This window comes from Spathaspora passalidarum, assembly GCF_000223485.1.
Source record: "Spathaspora passalidarum NRRL Y-27907 unplaced genomic scaffold SPAPAscaffold_2, whole genome shotgun sequence".
Taxonomy (NCBI): domain Eukaryota; kingdom Fungi; phylum Ascomycota; class Pichiomycetes; order Serinales; family Debaryomycetaceae; genus Spathaspora; species Spathaspora passalidarum.
The window spans coordinates 1,341,253-1,357,826 of record NW_006767426.1 but is presented as its reverse complement, the minus strand read 5'-3'; the positions used below and the strand labels follow the sequence as shown (position 1 = coordinate 1,357,826).

Below are 16,574 nucleotides of genomic sequence, written 5' to 3'. Positions count from 1 at the left end.
GCAGAACCTTAAGATGCTGTGACTAAAAAAGATGCGACCTGTCTCAAATCTTTTTAATGAAATTAAGTTTTATAACCCATTTATTGTAAATATCAAGCGTGATTCTTCTCAAAGGTGGTTCTCAATTAGATATGAAATGATCCCTGGGACTGTCAGTGTAGTATTACTGGCAGCTAATTGGCAGTGCTACCAAATACAACTCTGCTGGTGGGAGATGCAAAAAAATTTACACAAAAAAGAAACATGAAAATTTGTTTTAATTATACAAAGTTGTTTACTCAACATAGCTAACCTCTTCACATCTAGAGCAAGAACCTAATCGCCATGTCAGATGATGAAGTTTCCTTTGATGGAAACCTCTTTGAAGAACCAGAAGATTTCTTGCCTCCGCCACCAGAATCACATTTTGCCAAATATACCCGAAAAGTCGTTCATGATAACCAACCACAAGAAATCACCCTTAAATTAGTTGGGAAATCTCCACTTTGGGGACATTTATTATGGAATGCCGGTATTTATACCGCTGACTATTTGGATAAACATGCTGAAGATTTAGTCAAGGGCAAGAAAATCCTTGAATTAGGTGCTGCTGCTGGTTTACCTTCCTTGATCTGTTCTCTTAATCAAGCTTCCGAAGTTGTATGCACAGACTACCCTGATGCTGATTTGATATCACATATTGATTACAATTTCAAAGATTTGGAACTGAAAACAAAGTTATGTGACTATAGAGTTCAAGGTTATATATGGGGGCAAGATGTTAGTCCTTTGGTTTACAATAAGGAAGAAGTTGTAAATATCAAAGAAGAAGATAAATTCGATCTCATAATCTTGAGTGATTTGGTTTTTAACCATACAGAACATCATAAATTATTAGCTACATGCCGCAAAAGTTTAAAGTCTAACGGGAAATGTCTTGTTGTGTTCAGTCCTCATCGTGCCTGGCTACTCGAAGAGGATTTAAAATTCTTTGTTACTTGTGAAGAATACGACCTTAAGGCAGAAAAGATTGAATTGGTTAATTGGAAACCAATGTTCGAAGAAGATGAAGAATCTGCAGAGATTAGATCGAGAGTTTACTCATATTTCTTAAACCCTCAATGGTAAATGTTATAGATAGCACACGTAGATAATTCCTTGTACATAATATACATTAGGAATAGTCTTAACGTCAATCCACTAATACTACTTGCTTTTTCTTATTGTACTTTGTATATTATCCTTATCCAAAATGATAAAAAGATATAAAAATTAAACTAATGTAACAAGAATCATATGAAGCAAATTAACCCAAAATCATCAACCATTAATCTATTGAGAAGCTGGAGATGGGTTCATCTTTCTCTTACCGTTAGTCAAGGTGACGTTAACGAATCTTCTGGTGTATAACAAACGAACGTAAGCTCTACCTTGAGGCTTCTTTGGCTTTTCTTGCTTTTCAACCTTTGGAGTTTGAGATTTAACTTTACCAGCACGAGCTAAGGAACCGTGAACTTTACCCTATTAAAGATGTTAGTATTACTTGTTGTAAAAATTACGACAACGAGTGAAATTAGTCTATGCAAATGTATTGGATTATCGATAGTTACAATTCTTATATCTGTAGTTCTTTTGATTTTGTTGAACATAGGAAATGTTGCTTAACTGGTTATATGTTGGAATTTGACATTTATGTAGAAATCTGAAGAATCATAAAATGAGCGTTCTCTGGTTTGCAGTTGTTCTACAGTTGTGCTATTGTATGATATCCGGTTTATAAATGATGATTTAACCCTTTTGAAAATGTTTTCTGGAAATCGATCTTGTCGTGATTTGCCTTTAAATATTATAGTTTTAAGTGGTTGGTTTTCATGACTATCTCGACTAATCAATCACATATATGCATTCTTAAACATTCATTTCAATCTGCAGTCGTTTATATCGTCTTTGGATGGATCTTCCACATACCATTTTGCTATGATTTAACTATGTGTATTATAGAGGTATCAAAAAGAGAAGAGTGAAACTCTAAAATAGATTGGAAAAATTTTCTTTTTTGGTGAGGCCGGTGGGGAGCTAGTCAGAGTGCGTTCTTTTTTTGTGAGTAAGTTTTTTTTTACCCTCTCCTTGTTATATTTTTACATGTTGGATTCGTAACCAGTAAATATTTATTTGCAGTTTTTAAATTTGCATATTATAGCACGTGCTGTTTATTTTCTTAGGGCTATGCCCTAATATTATTCCAAAAGTTAGTTATCTGATAAGCCATGATTCTTTTTGCAATTCTGACGAGTTCACCGTTGGAAGAAACAGTCTTCTATATTTAAATAGCTTCTCATTAATTATCTATTATGCTACTGATACAAAATATACACCCAAAAATACGAAACTCCTATTTTAAAGATTATGATTTTATAACCATAAAGAATGTAAACAAAATTATAGTAAGCACCAACACTATCAAAGCAAGGATACCTAATCTAGCAGCAGGATAATGATTCTTTGTCAACATATTCTGCACTTCAAAATACCGTTGGCACCCAAATAGTAATGATAATATCCCGATGATGATGAAAATTGACCCGATGGTTTTGCCAAGTTTTAATGATATTGCTTGATTGACTTCGAATTTGCTATTGGGAGTAGATCCTGGTCTATCGATACGTAGAAGCTGAGTTACTCCAATTCCAATAGTTATAAATGCAAGTGATGTGCGTAGCCATGCTAGAAATGTTCGTTCATTGGCCATATGATCTCGAGCAACCGATCCCTTGTTTTCAAGTGTGTAGGAAGTAGATATTCCCAATCTATCAAGGATGTTATCATTTTTGTGTGTTTCAATATTATCTAAGGTAGGTGGAGCTTCTTGTGCTCTCAAACTGGGTGAAGGACGGGGAGTAGGTCGATTGTGGTCATCTATAGACCCATACGATGGTGATTGAGCAGCTGACATGTGTCGCGGGGAAAATGGAAATATGGGGTGGCAGGTCTATGCTTGTTACTACTTGGATATAAAAACGATGGTAGTTCTATTGGTATTAGGTGATAGCTGTAGTAATGATCTTATTCAATTGAATATGTGAAGCATAGTTTGTTTTTTTTTTATTTATTTAGTACAGTTGTTGTTGGATTTAGATTAGTTGCTCCGTATAAATAAACGAGCCGTGGAATAATCCATTATTTTTTTTGTGGCCTTTAAACCATCACCCGTGACCTAAAACTGTGGAACCTAATTAATTAATTACAAACTTGTTAATTATAAGAAAATTTAACTATATGGGAAAACTTCTGTTACTTTTTCAATAAGTAGACTGTTTCTATATTTAAAGATAAATAAAAAAAGAGCATGATATTCCTCTGTAACAATGCATGACGATTATCTAATATTTTTTATTACATGTGTATATTCTTTTATTAGATGGGGCTAATGAAATATGCATCATGTTGCATCAGAAGGTGGGGGACATCATTTGATATCGGAATAATTGTAGTAAATATGATTCGTGGTGTTTATGTATGTCAATTTCCACTTCCAGAAGGAAGTATTCTTTGAATTAAATAAAAAAAATTGGGCGGGAACTAAGCGAAAGGTACCGTTTTGCCTAAATTTTAATCAAATTTTTGTAAAAATTTACACATATAAAATAAGATTCTAGAGTCCTCTGTCCAATTTAGAGATAGATTGACCAGAAATGGAAAGTCAATTCCATAAAGTAAGGGATGAGCACGCATGCTGGCAAGGCTGGATCGAGGAAGTGGAACAAGGAATTTAACCCTTATCCCTTGTGGGATCAATGTGTACACAATTGATAAGATTTTTTGGCTTTGTTTGTTTTTATTTTTTCTGAGTTTATTTTTTTGCACACATTCGTTTAAGCCGCAAAAAAAATACCTCGCATACTCATGGTAGCATCCACCAAAAAGGTAAATACTTCTTACGGAAAACACACTTGCATACAAATCATATCAGTTAGGTGGTACCAACGGCGTGCTGATAATTGCTATAATTTGACAAGTCTACTTCATTTACCTACAAAAAAAACCTGCATTAGGTTAATCTCAAAATAAAATGCTCTATTAAATAATCACGAAAATAAGAAAATAAGAAAATGACGCTTCCCTGAAAACGAAGCTAAATAAATAAAACCAACGAAATGAATGCAAATAATGACAACCCCAAATATTTGATAGCCAGAACTTCCATATTGTCACCAAATCCCAATGCAAAATTACTAGCACCCCCACCATTATGGGTAATAGTTACTATGTCATATGTTCGAACCTCCCCAACCAGTCCACTTATTGTCCCTAATCCAATAACACCTGATGATGGTGCCGCTACCAGGGTGAAAAAGGTTGAGAATTGTTGAGTGTATGGAGATTGAGTGGTTCTCAATATACCGTTGGCATCGGTACCTGTGACCCATACCAAAGTGGGACTTGCTGTAGTTGTAGGAGCATCCGCAGCCAATACCAATGATATGCAAATAAAGAAGATTGGAAAGAAATTAAACTTCATGGTTGATTTTTAATGGTGTATATGAATAAAGTTTATAATAGTATGAATGTTATGCTATGTCAATTTGAAAAAGAAAAAGGATTATTAGACTGTTCCTGCCTAGAGCCTATAGTTAATGCTAAGTTGATGTGGTTGTGATTAGTGATGGAATAGGTTTATACACCCAATTGGTATATAAAAAGCAGATGCAGTGGTATGAATAGAAGATCTAATATTAATCAGCCTTCGGTTTTTCGAGTAGGGAGAGTCATTGCTCTTATAGTATATGAAACCGAAATTCAAGAAAAAGAAAACTTTGTGCATAATAGTTAAATAAACAATATCACGGTATTTTTTATGCACGAGTAATATTTTTTATGTACAAAGAAAAACCAATTTATGTTTTGGCTGTCATTTCCAACAGCAGGGAACATATATGACCTCATCAACCAATTCTAACCTTCACCCCTAGCTAACTACAGTATATGGGTTCAGGGCACATTATAATACATACCATTGGTTTCAGAGTAGTTCCTCAAACCGTCAACTAAAAGTTTAGATGTTACCCTCGTAACATGAATTACCTCATCGGAAAAATATAGAAATGACAAAAATAGAAAACATAACAAATTGCACGTCTAAAATTTTTTCTTTTGCCTTACGGAGTTCTAAACATAGCACCTTGTACTTTTTACCCCTTGATACTACGCAAACCTTCGCCATCAAATACCTTTAGAAGATAAGCAACAGGTAGTACTGCTCAGCCTACATTGCTTACCAAATCTCAGTCCTTACTCTGATTGCACAGCCTTTACAAGTTGTATCAATTTCCTAGAAATTTTTCTTATCTGCAAAATTTCGAGGATCAACTAAAGGGAAAAAAAAGAAAACAGTGTTTGTGTAACTATGCATGTCACGGGACAGCCTTGTTCCTGTGTCCTTTTTGATTTAGAGCACAAGAAATATGCAAACGGATCAAAAATGTGAAATTTTCATTTGATGCCACGGTAAATTTCACAAACCATCCACTGCTTCCGGAAGCAAACCAAGACATTTCAACCAATGACGTAGTCTTTTGTGACCAGTGAGGTAATTACTTACCTGGGTGAAGTCGTCTTGTACCATTTTTTTCTTGTCACTTTTCGGTTCTTGTTACACACCAATTAACTTTTGTGAACGTCCTCAGCCCCCTTGAATTTTATGCGTTGCAAATTAATGTTTAAACGGAAACCCACTGTGTACCTTGAAAGGGATGCGCAAACTTTTTTCCCTCACTTTCTATGTTTTTCCACACCACCACGTTCTATATTTAGCACAACACAGTCGTCAATTGTTTGTTTGATTTGTGAACACTACCATTTTATGTATTGATATATAGAATACCAGGTAACCACACACGTCTCTGCATTTTGCTACAAAAAGTTCTCGTAATATTAAACCAAGTTGCATGTGCTCAATTACGAAGCAGATTATCTTATGTTTCATTTATTCATATTTTGCCTAATAAAGTAATAAATATATATCACCATTAAGGTGCAGGAAAATAACTCAATATTTTACAACCATGTCAATGCAATTTGCAGCAAATTTGAGTTTTTTTCTTTTCATATGAAATAATCAATTGCTGGTTTCTTCGACGGTATAGCGTTAATATCCTGTGTACTCGCTTCAAACACCTTATAGTCTCTATTTAGTTCGTCGTCTATTGCTAATACGCTCGCAACATTACCGCATCGATAGCAATAATTAGGCGCCGACCAAACTGTAACCAACCCACTATTGAACATCTCCTTGTATCCTTCCATCACTAATTGATGTGCTCTTGCAATTAGCGATATATTATTACCATGCAAAAATTTATTAACTTCGTTTTCTCCAAACAAGAACCCAGCTCCCCTTGGACTGATAGCCCAACCATTAACATCTTCAGGATCAGACCATAACAAATCACACATTCCTCCTTCATGAGGCACTTCTTGTTTTCTATCAAGAATTCTTATCTGGTCTACTGTATCTATTTCTGGACTCAATCCACCATGTATACAGAAAACACCTCCTTTCCCTCCTACAATTGCTCCAAGACTTAAGTAATCAAATACCTCACAACAATATCGCCATACATTGACAGTGCCATATTTTCTCATGCATTCATCGTAAAATCCATACACAGTAGTAATTTGTCTACTTTCATGATTTCCCCGTATTAAAGTCATCCGATCAGGATATCTCACTTTTAATGCCATCAATAATAGAAAGCTTTCAAGCGAGTAAAAGCCTCGGTCTACAAAATCTCCAAGGAAAAGGTACTGTGTATTGGGGCATTCACCACCAGTTTTGAAAAGTGTGATAAGATCATGAAGTTGCCCATGGATATCTCCACATATTGTTACAGGAGTATCAATATGCTGAATGTTGGCTTCCTGTATGAGTAGTTCTATGACCTTGGTGCACAATTCTTCCACGTCTGATTCAGGAACATGTTTGCAGTGTTTGATATTTTCAATTGTTCTAAATCATAGTTAGTAATGTCACCAAATGCTATCAAGCCACTGGGAAAACAACTTACTCATCTAGATTCAACATCACAATAGTGTAATCGCGTATGAGTGGTAAAGGTTGTGTTGAAATTTCCCCGATGTGGTTTGTCTCACTTCGCGTGATGGTGGAGATAATTTTTGATTTTATGTCACTGACTCAAAAGGCAAAAAAAAAAAAGTCGCGCTTAATTTCCGTTTTCGCTTTATCGGGATTTGCAGTCTACCTGGGTATAATAAACTTCTACTTATATCAAATTATAATACACAACAGAACTAAATAAACAAAAGCATTTGCTACTATATAACCATATCCAATACCCCCACCCCAAATCACCTTGCTCTGGTTGGCAAAGTATACTTTTGGAATTTAGCTTGTAATTGTTTTCTGACAGTAACCTTTTGAGCGCCAACAAAACTATCAATACTCACCTTAATAGCTCTATTCAAATCATTTTGACTGACAAACTCACTTAATCTCATCTTGGCGAACGCTTCTGCAATTCTTAAAATACTTTCTAAATGACGAACAGTGATTGGGAATGATCCGGTTGTTATCGACTCTCTTCTTAAATCAGCGTAGACCCTGGCAACTTTATCCATATCCATTTGATGTAACTTAGGCTGAACCTTCACACGGGCATATTGAATGTATTTAACAAGGAGATCTTGTGGGATTGGTGAGATTTCTTGTTCCTTTTGTTTATTCAAGTCGTTGATCTTAGCTGATCTTGATCTTTGAGCAGTAGCAGCTGTGTCATCATCTTCATCATCTTCAATTTCATTGGTAGGATGTGATCTCATGTGTGAATCAACAACAAAACTAGCCAACCTTTCATCACTTTCTGGATTAACCAAATCACGAACAACACACAAGATATCAAATCTGGACAAGATGGGTTCGGTTAAGTCAACATTTTGTGATAATGGTAAAGTGGAATTATATCTGCCTCCATTTGGATTGGCAGCAGCCACAATGGCACATCTGGCTTGTAAAGTAGTAACAATACCTGCTTTAGAAATGGAAATGGTTTGTTGTTCCATAGCTTCGTGAATAGAAGTACGATCTTGATCATTCATTTTATCAAATTCATCAATTAAACAAGTACCCTTATCAGCAAGAACTAAAGCTCCACCTTCTAAGGTCCATTCACGAGTGATAGGGTCTTTTCTAACCGAGGCAGTCAACCCGACAGCAGAAGCACCCTGCCCAGTAGCGAATACGGCACGATTAGCGGTTTTTTCAAGATATTTCAAAATTTGAGACTTGGCAGTACCTGGGTCCCCCAATAACAATACATTGATATCACCTCTAATTGATAATTTACCGTTAACATTCTTTGGGACACCGCCGAATAAAGAACAAGCAACTGCAGTCTTGATATCCTTATGTCCATAGATTGAAGGAGCCATGGAAGAAATAATCTTCTCGATTATACCCTTTTCATGGGACAACTTTCTAAATTCACGCTCTTCTTCTTCAGTCCATAAGGTAACTAAATTACTATCAATACCTCCCATGAATGCACTTGTTTCTCTTCTTTTAATGGAATTAGCTTCTATTATAGTAGCGAAAACTGGGAACCCGTTCTTGGCATTCAAGTTACCATCATAATTATTCTTATATATACCCACAACTTCAATATCTTCCCCTGGTTTAGCTACATCAACCAAATCAGACAACAAAATGATTTCTCTGTGTCTTGGTAATCTACCAGCAGGAACAGTACCTGGAGCTTCTTGTAATGTTATTCTTTGGTAGTTTCTGTATAAGGTCTTTTCGGAATTCATCTTGAATGGACCTTTACTTTGACAATTAGTACAGAATGATATTCTAACTTCGGTGTTTGCATCTTGAACGAATGGACCTAAAACAGTACCACATTTCAAACAATCAAATTTAACATACTTCAATTGTGGGAAAACACCGGTTCTTCTGGTGACAACACCAGAAACTTTAATTAATTGGTTCAAGTTATTTTCTCTTAAATCACGTAAGTTCAAAAGATTTGGGAAATTGATGATTCTAACGTGAATTTCTTGATGAATTTGAGAGTAATTTGGATAATGTAATTCAGTAGCTTCCATGGCAACAATATCGAAGATCTTGAGCATTTCTTGGGGACTGGTGGCTAAAAATAATGCCAAGACAGCTTTGGAATCAGCTAAATGGTTGTAACTAACTTCTAAAGATTCGGCATTGACTTCACCCAAAGTTCTAATTCTGGCACCATACACAGATCTACCATTTTCATCAGTGTATTCCAACAAGAATGATTTTAATTCACGAGCAATAGATCTACTAACGGCAGGTTGTAAGATCCATTCTGTTATACTTGGAGCCTTTATATCAGTCAAACTTTCCAATGATAATTCTTCGTTAAAAGGATCAATTTCCACATCATCCATGAAGTCATCTTGATCCTCGTCTTGTTGTTGAAATCTTCTTCTTCTTCTTTGGATAGGCAACCCATATTGATCCATGATTTCGTCATCTTGGTCTTCAGCACCTTCATCGTCTAAAAATGCTTGTCTTCTGGATCTGTTGGCTCTATTCAAGATAGCATCACGACGATTTAATTGGTCGTCAATTCTTCTTCTGGTTGCAGCATCCAATTCATCATAGTCTCCTTCATCGTCGATATTTTCATCGCCCAAGTTATAATGATCTTGTTCAGGGTTAACTCTGTAATCACGTTCCAAATTCTCCATTAAATCATCTCCGTCTTCTTCGTCACTAGGGTTTAAATCAGCAACGTCATTGTGAATTTCATCTTCTTCATCCAATTCATCAGCATCAAATGGAATAGCAGGTGAGGAGGGTGGAAGTTGTGGAGACGATGCTAACATGGGAGAAGACCCAGCATTGTATCTCTCGTCGTCTTCCTCGTCCTCGAATGCCAGTCTCTTTCTTGAATTACGTGGTTGGTTTGACATTTGGAACAATCGGCAATGTGTATGATTGAAAGAAGGAAATCTAACGTGTATGCTTTTTTTAAAAATTTATTTGGTGTTTGACATAAATATTAAAAACGGGCGAACTAAAAAAAAAAATTAGAATTGAACGCGTAACCAATTGCATTTCCTAATTGGGTTAAATTGAACTTTTTTGTGGTGCTACCAATTTCTTTGCCTGCTTGATTTTTTTTTCGCAGTCAAGTGCTTTAACAGTACAACACAACTATTTATTAGTTCATCACATTAGAACTAGTTGACATCTGTAGTAAGCTGTTTTCTGATCAAAATAGCAGTCATACGAGAACTCAAACAGGTACAACACATTATATTATTTTCTGTAGTCCTCGTTTAACTAAAGAAAGAACCCGCCTTTTGATGTTGCCTTGCCAACTGGCAAATGTTTATAAACAAACCGATTTACGAAGTTGACAGAGAAGCTTTTAATTTCTCATTTTTTTTTAATTCGTGACGAGTTCAAACCATAGGGAGCAAATCTGAAAAATCTTGTGCAAACAAGGGGCTCGATTTTCGCTCGGGGCTTAATACTCCATTAATGCCGCACGGCACAAAAACGGAGTTTTAAGGCATTGTTGATGTCATCTCAACCTACTGAATCTAATGGTAGAACTAGTCATATTGGATATGACAACTATATTAATGATGTTTATTGATGTCAGCTAACTACAATAAACTTATTATGTGTATTACATCTCTATATATATATATCCAACTCAAGTACAATCCCTCTTGGGGGGTGTTTCCCCGCAGAATTCCTTTTTTATTTTTTCTTTGTTTTTTTTTTTTTGACACCTTGTTTGTTTGTTTATTCTGGGCCTTGCAATAAGGGATGGTCAGATAAACCAACAGAGTGAATGTCATGATCATGATGGGCATCTTGTCCTGGACCATGGAAATGTCCACATGGACATTCATAAATATCTGGCTTAAGAATAAAATGTTTTTCGGTAATTAACTCGAGGTCACCTGGACTTACTTGTCTTGTCAACTCTTCATCACTCATAGCTATATCACTCATAACCGAATCAAGAGATTGGGCATGGCTGATTGGGGTGATGGTCCCATGAGTAGCATCAACAACAGCATCAGTAGTTTTATGAAGCTGGTGATGGTGATGATGATGATGATATTGGGCTTGCTTTTCTTGAGTCATATTATCGTCTATATAGTGATTATGATGATTATGGTGGCCGTGATGATGATGATGATGTTTGTGATGATGTTTATGTGCAGTGTAATCCTGTGTAGATGTAGGAATCAGGGAAAACTGGCTTGTTTTTTGTTTCTTTAATGCTTGTTGCAACGAATCTTCAAAACTAGAACCTAGGGTAAGCGATGGCATTTTTATAGCAAAATTTTCTTATTTTGAGATTTTGTGGTAAACGTGTAATGTTTGCAACAAAAGGAGGGGAATATGTGTACGTGGCGAAAGTGTATTTACTCCGAAACTATTCAAACAATGGGTTGCTGAGAAAACGTGTAAATATTATGGCTTTTTTGTAAAACGTTGTATAGATGAAATGTGTAAGTTAGGTTTTTTTTTTGCCTATACTTGGGGTGAAACAGTATTTTTCTTCTTTTTCGGGAAATTAAACATTGAGATTATCCATGTGGTATGCAACCCATCGTGGTACTTTTATACTAAGTGACTATAATTCGTAATAATATTTAAAATTAAAATAAATCAACAAAGTTGCAAAAAAAGAAAAGACTGACAACGAGATCACCCCCCCCCCCCTCATGGGGACCAAAAGTAAATAAAATTTGATTGCACCCATTGCCCACGCCTTGGGGAAAATTTCAGTTCAAGTAGCTGACCTTGCCAGTAAAGTGGGCACGGAAACTAATAGCCGTTATGTGTTTAATTACAATACTTCAATCTGATGACCATGTAACCCGTCTGTATTTTTGTGTATTGTTAGTTGTGAAACACTGACTAGGTTCATCCGGAACCGGATGCGGATCTAGATCTTAAAAATGTATGTCCTGTTTGGTCATTAATCGCTGTGCTTAGACGGCAGAAGCAGCACGCATTAAATGTCAACCGTCTCGTAAAAGTAACGTTGTTTATTTTCATGTCATTGTTATTGCTAGTGATGTTGCTAAGAAAGTCACGGAATAATTGACCAAACTTGCAGCAGTGACCAAAACGAGTCATTAAATCCTTAACCAACGTTAGAAAATATTTTTTTTCCGTTTGAGCATGACGAAGCTTTTTCTTTTTCTTCCGGGCAAGGGGGGGGGCGAGTGATTTGCAGCTTCTGGCAGATTTATCAGATCGGATTTTTTTTTTCTTCGCTACTGGAAAAGCTTGTCTTGATATTCTTAGTTTGTTGTATTATACAGTCTTCAACTTGAATGACCTAATGATAATTCTATGTTCAAAACTACGTTGGAGAATTTATCACAAAATTGTACAATATTTGAAAAAAAGAATGTGAAACCGACAAGTTTAAACTTAACAACCAACCTACCGGCTATAGCGACTAGCAACACGACCGAGAATCTAAAAGACTTATCCGCCCGTGTATAATTGCCCTAAAACTTTTCTATTTTGGAATTCTACTGATTTGGAACCTGAGACAAATAAGTAACACCATATTGCAAATAGGTGCAATTCCGGCTAGTTTGGTAGCAGCCTCCAAACAAAAAAAAAAAATAAAAATAGAAGAGAAGCAAAGGAACCGGAAAAAAAGAACCAGAAATAAAAGGGTCTAGATTTGCCCGAGCTACTACTGCTTAATCAACTTGGCATCAGTACCATAGTTTAAAATTATTGTCGATTTTGCTTTCTATTTCAATTCCAACAAGCAGCATATAGTTTATATTTGATCTGTTAACATTTTCTTCTTCGACTATGTTTGATTCCATTAGTTTACACCTTGTATGGAGTTGTGCCTTGATGACGTAATCCTGCAATTCTCAACTGAAATATTCATTCAAGCAGCGCGTCACATTCCATTGTATCACTTTTTTGTCCTCATTAAGTTTCCTCTTATCTATTGCTGGAAACCTATTCATGTAACATCTTCAAAGTGCGGAGACGACCAATAGTCCAGATCCTGTAACGCAGACTAAAATTTGAATTATTCACAATCACTTTTTCACCAGCTGCAATCCATATTATCAGTTATCATGGAAGGTATACCAAATAGCCAAAACCATCACATTCAAATCAAAGAATCCTTCCTTGTAGGTAATGCTCTTTTGAATTTCACATCAATCTTTGTTTCCCTTGGAGTATTCCTTTTTGGGTTCGAACAAGGTTTAATGTCGTCATTGATCACCAATAAATATTTCAAAGACTACTATGACAACCCAACCCCCGCAGAAATTGGGATAATGATTGCAATTTTGGAAATCGGGGCACTCGGATCATCCTTTATAGCAGGAAGAGTTGGTGATAAAACAGGAAGAAGAAAGACAATACGGGTAGGATCACTTATATTTGTCATTGGGGGTATCATTCAAGCAACTTCAATTAATATTTTAAACTTAAGTGTGGGGAGATTCATTAGCGGTATTGCCATTGGGTTCCTAACTACAATTATCCCATGTTATCAATCAGAAATTAGTCCACCTGATCATCGTGGGTTCTACGCTTGCTTAGAATTCACTGGAAATATAATTGGGTACAGTTCTAGTATTTGGTTAGATTATGGATTTTCGTTTTTGGAAAATGATTATAGTTGGAGAAGCCCCTTGATTGTTCAAGTTGTCATGGGAACATTGTTATATTTAGGTACCTTCATAATTGTCGAGACTCCGAGATGGTTATTGGACCATAACCATGACGTGGAAGGTATGATTGTCATTGCTGATTTATATGGTGATGGAGACGTGGAAAACGAACATGCCAGAAACGAATATAGAAATATCAAGGAGAATGTATTGATTGGTCGTATTGAGGGTGGTGAGCGCTCTTACAGATATTTATTCCAAAGATATGCAAAGAGATTGTCAATTGCTTGCTTTTCACAAATGTTTGCTCAATTCAATGGTATTAACCTTATTTCATACTACGCGCCCATGATTTTTGAATCTGCTGGTTGGGTAGGAAGACTGGCTATATTAATGACGGGAATTAACTCAATCATTTATATTTTCAGTACTATTCCGCCTTGGTTTCTTGTTGATGGTTGGGGAAGAAAACCATTACTTATCTCAGGAGGTGTATTGATGGGATTACCATTATTTATCACTGCATATTCGTTATATTTGAATAATCAATTAACTCCAACTGTGGTGGTTGTATGTATTATAATTACCAATGCAGCATTTGGATACAGTTGGGGTCCAATTCCTTGGTTGATGAGTGAAGTATTCCCCAATACTGTCAGATCAAAGGGAGCAGCAGTAAGTGTTGCAGTTAATTGGTTGTGTAATTTTATTGTGGGATTTGGATCTCCCGTATTGTTAGATTTAATCAAATGGAAAACTTATTTGATTCCTGCTACATCCTGTGTCATTTCAATATTTGCAGTGTATTATTTGTTTCCTGAGACAAAGGGGTTAAGCTTGGAAGAAATGGGATCAGTATTTGATGACAAGTCTTCCATTTTCTCATTCCATTCGTCTGGTAATGGTTCTAACTCAAGTATTCGTTATGGTTCAATATCAGAACCTTCTGCTTCAGAGCCATTACACCAAGTTTCATCGGCTTCCATTCAAAGAAACCCAGCAACCATGAGATCAGACTTGGATGGATATATAGCTGTTCCAGCAAGAATTGCCTCTCCCTTGAAAATTGATATTAATTCTTCAGGTGCATCATTTGATACTCCTCTTATTACAGACAGTGTCCCGGAAGAGATTGAACCACCCTCTTTTGAAGAAATCATCAAGTTTAAACAAAAGCAGTTTGCTCAATCAAACATGCTTACCAGATTATTTATGTCAGGAACATTTAGCTCACAGGATGTTTAGTTAAACAAGACATTATGCTAATATATATATATAAATATATAATAAATAATTAAAAATCTATTTCAAGAGAATATCCATTTCAATATCACGTAAATCATCTTTTCTAGGAATACCCAGCTTCATACTCTTTTTCTCATCAAACAATTTCCCCAATTCTCGTTCAATTTCTGGGATCAAATAAGAATAATTACACTTTCTAGAACGTACCCTTGATTCACGTAATAATCTTTCTGCTTTATCATATGCCCCTAAATGTAAATTCACAACTCCTAACCCATAAGTTGCCAAAGCAACTGTTTCATTAATTTCATTATGTTGCTTTATTATTTCTTGCGGTACGGTCTTTGCAAATTCAAGCACTGATTCAAATGATTTGATGGCCAATTGAATACACACATTCTTAGAACTGACGACCTTATCATACAATTCTTGATCTTCAGCTGATACTTTCGTTTTCAAAGTTTCCTGAATCAGCTCCTTGTCATCTTGATCCTGCAACAATGATTCAGTCTTTAACCTTTCATATTCTATTCCTGTCAAATCTGAGAATTTCCGTCTTAAGGAGATTTCTTGAGCTTCCAATTCTTCGGCTTGCATGTATAATAATGAACCTAAATTACATTGCGATAATAACATCTTGGAAGGTTCCACATCGGCTAATAACATAGCTTCGCTCATAGATATCTTCACCTTTGATGCCATGGCCAAATCACCCGAGGAGATGCAAATGGCACTTAATAAGTCCATAGCATTGAAGAACTCATCGGTGAATGGCTCCCAAACTTCTGGAGTCTTTTTGACCCGGAATTCCTCACCGTGATTCCCGTTAATCACAATAGTGTCGTTATCAAGAGTAGCAGTGTATGTGTTGACATCATCCTTACTATCTGCTCTATTAACTAAGCTCAATGGTTTAGGGCTGGTTAACACCTTGTTCACTTCATCTTGCGCAATTATCAAATGAGTCACAAGAATAGCTTTACAAAGCTGAGGGTTCTCTCTATTCATTTCCACCAACTTAATGGCAATTCTCAAGTCTTTTTGAATCAAATGACGTCTATGTTCTCGACTCTTCAATCTCTTACCATGCTTCGAATCAGGAGATGCCGTAAGCACCGTTAAATACAAGGTAGCAATTTCATTATACACAAAAGAAGCATCAGCTTTCATATTCAATCTCTCAAACATTTCAGCAATTTTCAATTGAATACCAGTGTATTCATCTGACAAAGGGTCCATATTGATCTCTTGACAATGCTCTTGTGCCTGTAAATAATATTTCAAAGCTAACTGATAGTCATTTTCACCTTTATCACTTTCAGCCCACAACCCTTTTCTTAAAATCTTAGCAACTGAACTAGGAAATGTATGTTTTGGCCACCATATATAGTATGCTGCCCCAGTTAGTCCTATGAACCCTAATGTTGTGTATAGAAACTTCTTGAATATTGAAGTTCTGGGCTGTGGTGGCTGAAAATTGTATGATTGGTTGTAATTGTAATTGTATTGACCCTGGCTAGAGTTGAACCTGGCTAGCACAAGCAAAGGGTTCAGTACATATTTATTCCTAACTAGCCTTCTAGAAGCTTGTGAAATTAAGATCCTAGTGGTCATGCCTGTATCATTCGCTTTGCCTTAGTTCTTACTGGCTAAACTACTGT

At 36.0% G+C, this 16,574-nt stretch overlaps 9 protein-coding genes across 9 annotated transcripts; 2 read left to right on the top strand and 7 right to left on the bottom strand. All coding sequences in view use genetic code 12, as the record gives it.

The window, feature by feature from the left end:
* Positions 1-280: 280 nt before the first annotated feature.
* On the top strand, positions 281-1,236 carry SPAPADRAFT_59716 (S-adenosylmethionine-dependent methyltransferase; the record flags this gene model as incomplete). Its single annotated transcript, XM_007373815.1, has 1 exon — positions 281-1,236. The coding sequence occupies one exon, from the start codon at positions 325-327 to the stop codon at positions 1,105-1,107; it is 783 nt and encodes a 260-aa protein (XP_007373877.1).
* RPS30 (40S ribosomal protein eS30) lies at positions 1,205-1,978 on the bottom strand (the record flags this gene model as incomplete). Its single annotated transcript, XM_007373814.1, has 2 exons — positions 1,205-1,500; positions 1,948-1,978. The coding sequence occupies 2 exons, from the start codon at positions 1,948-1,950 to the stop codon at positions 1,312-1,314; spliced, it is 192 nt and encodes a 63-aa protein (XP_007373876.1).
* A 143-nt stretch (positions 1,979-2,121) lies between these two features.
* On the bottom strand, positions 2,122-3,280 carry SPAPADRAFT_59708 (uncharacterized protein; the record flags this gene model as incomplete). The annotated part of the gene is made up of 1 exon (XM_007373813.1): positions 2,122-3,280. The coding sequence occupies one exon, from the start codon at positions 2,930-2,932 to the stop codon at positions 2,384-2,386; it is 549 nt and encodes a 182-aa protein (XP_007373875.1).
* A 741-nt stretch (positions 3,281-4,021) lies between these two features.
* Positions 4,022-4,708, bottom strand: KRE1 (Kre1p; the record flags this gene model as incomplete). Its single annotated transcript, XM_007373812.1, has 1 exon — positions 4,022-4,708. The coding sequence occupies one exon, from the start codon at positions 4,496-4,498 to the stop codon at positions 4,112-4,114; it is 387 nt and encodes a 128-aa protein (XP_007373874.1).
* A 1,373-nt stretch (positions 4,709-6,081) lies between these two features.
* On the bottom strand, positions 6,082-7,060 carry PPH3 (phosphoprotein phosphatase PP4 catalytic subunit; the record flags this gene model as incomplete). Its single annotated transcript, XM_007373811.1, has 2 exons — positions 6,082-6,985; positions 7,044-7,060. The coding sequence occupies 2 exons, from the start codon at positions 7,058-7,060 to the stop codon at positions 6,082-6,084; spliced, it is 921 nt and encodes a 306-aa protein (XP_007373873.1).
* A 186-nt stretch (positions 7,061-7,246) lies between these two features.
* On the bottom strand, positions 7,247-9,971 carry MCM2 (MCM DNA helicase complex subunit; the record flags this gene model as incomplete). Its single annotated transcript, XM_007373810.1, has 1 exon — positions 7,247-9,971. The coding sequence occupies one exon, from the start codon at positions 9,946-9,948 to the stop codon at positions 7,345-7,347; it is 2,604 nt and encodes an 867-aa protein (XP_007373872.1).
* A 644-nt stretch (positions 9,972-10,615) lies between these two features.
* On the bottom strand, positions 10,616-11,514 carry SPAPADRAFT_59703 (uncharacterized protein; the record flags this gene model as incomplete). Its single annotated transcript, XM_007373809.1, has 1 exon — positions 10,616-11,514. The coding sequence occupies one exon, from the start codon at positions 11,327-11,329 to the stop codon at positions 10,793-10,795; it is 537 nt and encodes a 178-aa protein (XP_007373871.1).
* A 1,477-nt stretch (positions 11,515-12,991) lies between these two features.
* Positions 12,992-14,913, top strand: HGT3 (Hgt3p; the record flags this gene model as incomplete). The annotated part of the gene is made up of 1 exon (XM_007373808.1): positions 12,992-14,913. One exon carries the CDS (start codon positions 13,123-13,125, stop codon positions 14,911-14,913), a length of 1,791 nt encoding a protein of 596 aa, XP_007373870.1.
* A 57-nt stretch (positions 14,914-14,970) lies between these two features.
* On the bottom strand, positions 14,971-16,527 carry SPAPADRAFT_133779 (uncharacterized protein; the record flags this gene model as incomplete). Its single annotated transcript, XM_007373807.1, has 1 exon — positions 14,971-16,527. One exon carries the CDS (start codon positions 16,525-16,527, stop codon positions 14,971-14,973), a length of 1,557 nt encoding a protein of 518 aa, XP_007373869.1.
* Positions 16,528-16,574: the final 47 nt, after the last annotated feature.